This window comes from Pogona vitticeps, chromosome 5 (genome assembly GCF_051106095.1).
Source record: "Pogona vitticeps strain Pit_001003342236 chromosome 5, PviZW2.1, whole genome shotgun sequence".
NCBI classification, from domain to species: Eukaryota; Metazoa; Chordata; class Lepidosauria; order Squamata; family Agamidae; genus Pogona; species Pogona vitticeps.
The window spans coordinates 109,364,805-109,371,876 of NC_135787.1; the positions used below are offsets into that span (position 1 = coordinate 109,364,805).

General features: G+C 41.5%; 1 protein-coding gene across 1 annotated transcript in view; it reads right to left on the bottom strand.

The window, feature by feature from the left end:
- The window catches only part of SSPN (sarcospan), a 41,209-nt gene extending 34,568 nt beyond the window's left edge, over nucleotides 1-6,641 (bottom strand). The window contains exon 1 of the mRNA XM_020797809.3: nucleotides 6,149-6,641. Within this exon, the coding sequence (XP_020653468.2) occupies nucleotides 6,149-6,463 (315 nt within the window). The 5' untranslated portion in view covers nucleotides 6,464-6,641. The remainder of the gene's footprint in view (nucleotides 1-6,148) is intronic.
- Between the last annotated feature and the right edge of the window lie 431 nt (nucleotides 6,642-7,072).

Genomic DNA, 7,072 nt, shown 5'->3' on the forward strand with positions numbered 1-7,072 from the left:
GAAAATTGCTTTCAGTTTCACCCACAAACCTTGGGCAGTCCCAATGGCTGCAAAGCACAGCCTATATTATTATTATTATTATTATTATTATTATTATTATTATTATTATTATTATTATTATTATTATTATTATTATTATTATTATTATTATTATTATTATTATTATTATTATTATTATTATTATTATTAATCTATCTATCTATCTATCTATCTATCTATCTATCTATTTATTTATTTATTTATTTATTTATTTATTTATTTATTTATTTGATTTATACCCCGCCTATCTGGGTGACTCTTCACAAATGAGAGGTTCCAACAGATTTTGTATGACCTCCATTCTCAAGAGAGAGGCTTCCTTTATTTTAAAAATGTTTGAAGATCCAGTGACTAATGCACAACAAGATAAATTGCCATTTGCAGAGTCTGGAAAGTAAACAACAGTGCAGCCATGATAGTGGATAATGTACTTCACCAGGAATCATGGTAGCTCATGTATTTCATGGAAAGGTCATGATGGTGAAAAATGCTATTAGATACACAACATTCTCTATAGCTCTGAACTGAATTAAAAATTAAAAATGGAATTTCCCTGCATCCACAATTAGTTTATTATGTAACTAACTATAAATTCCTGCCATCTATGCAAGCTCACACAATAAAAGAAACACATTAACTTACTTCATGCAAGATAATTCATAATACTTGCACAAGCTTTTCCCATGCAGAAGAAATAACCATACAGAAAGATCAGGACATGTGAACTATGCTGTTTTTAAAAACTGATAAATTTCTTCTATCCATTTTATTTAGAAAGCCACCATATAACAGACATAGCAATCGCAAAGAAAACTGTACAAACCACAGTACCATATTCCATGGGCAGAGTGCATTATTGTTAAGGTTTTTTTTTCTCAGAGAAGTTTCACATTCTTATACTTCTGGAAACAATACTTATTAAATATGGTCAGTTTCTACCAATTGTGGCAGTCAGAAAGCATGTGTGGCTCTAATTTTATGCACAATTGTTGCAGTCAGCCCCACTGTGGGACTTCTAGTATGTGCAAATATGCACAGGATTGTGCTATAACTCAATATTTAAGTAGGAGAGAGGGATAAGATTTTTAAATTGGAGACAAGAGATCGGAATTGTGCAGTCTGTGCTCTTCTTAGACCTACTTTTCATATAGACAATAAGCTTGTCTATGTGAAAAGACAGGCTTATTCACCTATCATTGGAAGCTTACACACCTCAATACCTCTCTGCATGACAAAATTTCCTGCATACAGATATCAAAGGCCCCACTGAGACAGAATGGCAAACCAGGTAAACTGTGGTTGGCTGAAAAAGGTTTCCCTATTTATTTCAAAACCCAGGAAACCAGATTGCCACCTAGGTTTTTATCCTAGTTGGAGAGAAAGTACAACACATAGTTTGCTTGTTGACATAACTGAAGGAAATGTAGTTTCTCATGAATAAAGATTAAAAATTCATAGAAGACAGAAGGGAACAGGCAAGCTTAATGTCCTTGGGGCTTGCTCACATGATGATAACTATAGTTTGGCATTATGTCTTAATTGGCACCTGCAGACAAAGGATGATTTTTTTTCTTGCTTGCTCCTTTCTTTTCATTGTCCCATGCCAAAAATCTGAAACTCTGTCATTACTCATGTTATACAGTATTGATAAAATGAGGAAATATATTGCAAGTTAGTGATATTTTCTGATAATTCTTTTTAAGGTGCCTGAATATCTTCACTGGTGGCACCTTTAAATACACTGATAGTGCTTTAAACTTTGCTAGATCCCTCTGTCTATATCCCCTGTCTGGGACTATCCTACTTATGAACTCGTAAAAGATGGCGAAGGCAAGAGGTTGTTAAACCATAAAATAGTTCACAGATTTATTCTCAAATTTTAAAAATCTTATTTAAGTCCAGTTTTACCACAAATTTTGCATACTGGGGACATTTTGCTCCTGTTGGTTCACCAGGTAAATTCCCCTTCATTCATGCTAATGGACTAAAGCACTTGCTTTTCAGAATAGGAACAGTGTGACAGTTTTGCCACTTAATAAAGCAAAGATCCCTTCAATAAATCAGGCTCTGTTTAGCACATTAGCACTCACCCTTCACTCTTCTGTCATAGTATGTTAGCTGCTGTCATGGGGACAAAGTCACTCCTGAGGTAATCCCAACAAGGATTCATGGAGAAGAGCTTAGTTTATTATCTCCAGCTAACTTCTCTGTAAAGTTCTGGAGAAATGTTTCAGAGTTCTTATAAGGCTAGCAAAAGTGGAGTGTTAATAAAATACTGGAGGGGTGGGGGGAAGCGCGCTTGAGTGGGATGTTGCTAGAACAAGTGCTTGCTGGTATTTTACATCCCATCTCTGTGTTCCCTGAGACTGCCAAGAAAAGAAACCGTTGCTCATTTCTGTGTTACTATGCTAACACCAGAAAAGTAGCACAATCTCCTCCAGAATACAAACATTGTTTGGAAAGCTAGACAGATGATATCCCACCACTCCCTTTCTAAGGATGCCTGATCTGTAAATTGATTTAATTTGCTGAAAAAGTGAGGAAAATTTAGATGGTTTCCTTCAAGATATGTGCATGTGGTGTTTTCACTATTTCATTCTCTTGTGCTGCCTTATTTTCTCCAGGACACACACATGTAGAAGCAGGGTGATTACAGGTATGGCTGAAATCAAGAATGCTTCTACCCAACCACACATACAAACACATTCAACTTCAAGCAGTTTGGGAGAAGACATCGCCATGACATCTGTTACATCTCTGGACACCAGCGTTCCTCAAGCTTCTACCCTCCCAGTATGACTACAGCTCCCTTAATTCTCAACACTGGCCATGGTGGCTAAGGGATACTGGGAAATAGTAGGCCAAGACACCTGGAGGTTGTCAGATTGGAAAGGCTAATGAATTCATGTGAACCATACTGAGCACATGGGAAAAAAGTTAGAGGTAAACATGGTAATCAATCTAAATCTTTCAGCTCCACAGCATCTCTGTCACAATGCTTTCCAACAGGGAATTCATTCAGGCATGAATCATTACATGTAAAGCAATCAAGAAATGCATATGCAAGTGTGAAACAAACTTAATAGCCTTGAATTTGATCAATAATCTATGACATTCTCTACTCTCACCGAATCAACAGTTCTTCATTTGAAATAGGAAACATAAAGTGTCCCTTTTCACTAAAATACTTCCATTGAACTACTGGGAGAGACTAACACCTACACTGGTTAGGAAGTAAAATGGATTCTAATCTGTTTTGCATCACCAATGTACTTTTGGCACAAACAGGCAGGGAGGAAGTCTAAAATGTTCAGTGTTATCTCTTGCAAAAAAACACCCCCACAAAGCTGCCATATACGAAGCCAGATTTTTAGTCTAACTATTTTTGTATGGTTTGGCAGGTGCCCTCCAGGAGTTCAGACTTTCCCAATTCTACCTCAACATGTCAGGAATCCACCCTATAACCTCCTGAATGTAACACATGTGCCCTTCCACAGAGCTATGGCCCTTCTCATGTGAAAAAGAGGATGGCAGAGATTCCAGTATGAACGTCCAAGAATATCAGTGAGATATATCAGTTTTGATGAAGAGCATGAATGAACAACATGCAACATACAGCTTCATCGTTTTTGTCTATACAGTGTTAGCATTTTCTCCTTTTGTATAATATGTGATACAAGGGGTGTTTCTCTTTTTGGAAACTGCAATGGGATTAAACTGGTAGAAAGCCTTAAAACTGGAGATAAGGAACATGTGCCTCTTCAGAATTTCTTGGACTACAATGCCCATCTGTGCATGGTAATGGGACTGTAGTCCAACAACATTGATTTTTCTTATGTTCCTCATCCTTACTTTAGTGGACAGAATACTGAGCAAAATTCTCAGCCAGTCGGGTAGCTCACTGACTCTAGGGACTCATTTGTCCTTAGCCTAATCTATTTTAGAGGACTGTCATGAAGTAAAAACAGTGGGTGAGGACAGAATTGTAAGTAGCAATTTTGATAGTGGATACCCCACCTCATTACTTAAGCTTACACTACAAGAATAGTGTACATAGGAAGACAACAAAGGCATGAGGAGGAACATCTGAGTCTTAGCATGTGATGACCATATTAAGTTAAGTGCTGAACCTCCACCAGTTTTGTGTTTGTCTGCCCAGGGAGAAAAAAAAGCTGGAGATGGCATGCATACAATGGGGATGGGTTTTGCCCTTCCTGTGTAAAATTTCTGTACCTTCTAAACCAGTGGTTCCCAATGTTGGGTTCCCGATGTTCTTGGGCTACAACTCCCCAAAGCTAGCAGTAAAGGCTTCTGAGAATTTTAGTCCAGGACTATCTGGGGACCCAAGGTTGGGAGCCACTACTCTAGCATGATCAAGATAGAGATAAAAGAAAAACATTACTGTGCAAACAGAAGGTGGCTTAGTTATCCGTTTCTCCCATGTAGTTCTACTGGATAAGGCATAAGCTGCAATCCCATACTTGAGAGAAGACACTGGGATCAACGTGGTAAATTTAGCCCCCTATATATGGGTCTCCCTGAGGTGAGGCCTTTATTTTCTCCCACAGGATTGAATGGCTTCATCCTCCACACAGACTGGAAGCCATGTTTAATTATAGTGGCACAGCCAAGTTTGAAAAAAGAAGAAAGGCCTGTTGACGCCTCTTGAGATGTCTGAGACAGCACCCTCTATAGATGGGATTATGGAAGAGACAGCCAAAGGGAAGGAAGGGTTCAGAGGCAGAGAACAAACTGGCATCCACCCTCCCTTCTATTTCTGCAGGGCCATAAATAAGGTAGGGTAATCAGGGCTCTGTACCAGGGTGCCCAATTTTTTACCGCATCAAAATCTATAGGTGAGTCTACTTATGTCTCCTGGCTCTATTTATTTCCTTCTTTTAAAAAAAACAACACTCTGCCATGTCTCCAGGAGAAATGGGTGGGAAATGGTACTGTTCACCTCAGGTGCCAAAATCTCTAGTGACAGCTCTGCCTTCCTGCCAGAATAGATGAGCCTTTCGTTAATATTAGAAACATGTTGTGGGTCCAATGGACCAGTCTTTGAATTACAATGTATATGTGAGGACAGTGGGGCAGGGAGAACTGACTACCTATTTATAACGCTTGGGACAGTTTTCCAGGTGCTGGCAGAGAAGTCACTTGATATCTACACTAGTGACCAACAAAACACACAATAGTGCATAGGGAACACAACAAAGCAACTAAAGATATGTTTACATGTATGCATACTCCTCCCCTCGTGCGTCTTTATAATTAATTGACATGACTTCGTTCTGAGATCCAAGCAAGGCTAGGAGCAGCCCTTCATGGTTCCGCTGAAATCACATGGTTCCTAACGGATCACATGTTTCTACATGACCACAAAACAGCCTTTTCCACCGTCTTTTCCAACTCAGGCCACACAGGACGGCGCGTTGCTTGCGACTTTGAATGTCCTGCGTCTCCGTGGTCGGGTCGCGTTTTTGCAAACATAGTTATTTAATTTCACATCCAGCCCTTCAGCCCCACAAGTGCCAAAGGCGAAGGCTGTGGCAAAGAATTTAGGGGAGGAGGAAGAGGAAACGCACAGGTTAAACCTGTTCCTTATTTTTAACGCCTCTCAGTGGGGAAGTTACCTGAACGTGTATTCGTTCCCCCCCCCCGCACAGTTCAAAACCCCTAAACCCTTTCCCGCCCCCCGATTCGGCCGGCATAGCTGTGTCTACGTGTGAAACCACATAAACACCCTTTTCAGCCATGAATTATCACACTTGCTTTACATTTGGCATAGTATGCTAAATATACACCAAGCACGCGCAGCAACTCACGGGGTGTAACCCCCTCCCTCCCCTCCTCCGTTTCTATGGTGCCTGGTCTTAAAAATAAGACCGCTTTCCATTTCAATAACAGTTTTCCTTGAGCATGTAAAGAACAGGCATAAAAAATCACTGCAGGGCTTTTTTTTTAAAGAGTTAGTTTAGCTCACGAATAATAAAGAGTGTAGTAGAGCATGCAGTTAGTTAGTCTTTTAAGTGCAGCATGGCATGCAAGTTGTGCATTCCTGTTGGCAAAGGCGCTTCGAAGGGTAGAAACAGACTCGTATGCTTACAATTATGCCCGCCCAATATGGAGTGTCTCTGACTAGCAGAGAAGAGCTGATGCCTGCCATAAGGAAGCCCAGCACTGTGACTGAGGCGCCTAAAGCCAGCTGCAAGAAAGCCACCAGCAACGGGAACCGGCAGCCCCAGCACGTGTGAACGTCCTCTTCCTGGCCCGCTTGGGGATCTCGTTTGGCTTTCTTCTTTTTCATCGCCGCTTCTGGCTCCTTGGCGGGCTCGCCGCTTTTCTGCGTTTCAGCTTTCCCTGCCTGGTTCACGTTTTTAGGGGACGTGGTGGTCTGAGCTTTCTTTTCTTCTTTTCCCATGTTGTGAGTCTCCCTCTCGCTCTCTTTTTGGCCAATGGGCGTGTTTTTTGGGGGGGGGGTTATTTGGTGGTGGTGGTTATTATTATTATTATCACTGCCCCACCCGACGCTTCCCTTTTGTGCGGCTGGCTGAGTTGTTCCTGGTATTTGAATCGAAGAGGCTGAACAAATATGGAAAACATTTGGAGCGGATTGTCAGAGCTTCCCAAAGCCACATATAGCCCAGAGAAGAGGGGGAATCGAGGGGGGTGACGGACTGCCAACAGGCGCTAACAGCTCGCCTGTTTGGTCGGAGGAGGCTGGCACGTGAGAACGGGGGCTGCCTCCCGCGCGGGTGGGGCTCGGCCGTCGCCAGCCACGCAATTAACGTGCAGAGATTTCCACGCTTAATTGGGGTTTGGCGTCAAACGAGGACTCCGGCTGTCGTGAGGAAGAGGGAGAGAGTCCTCCCTCGACAGCGTATGGGCGATTGGCTAAAAAAATTTAACTAAAATAAAATTGTCAACCTGAAAGTGCTTGCGTGTGGCTTAATTAGCATTCAGAAACAAACAGGGACGTGTGTAGGCATGACAAGAAAAATTGCGCACGTGTGTATACGGAAGAGGACGA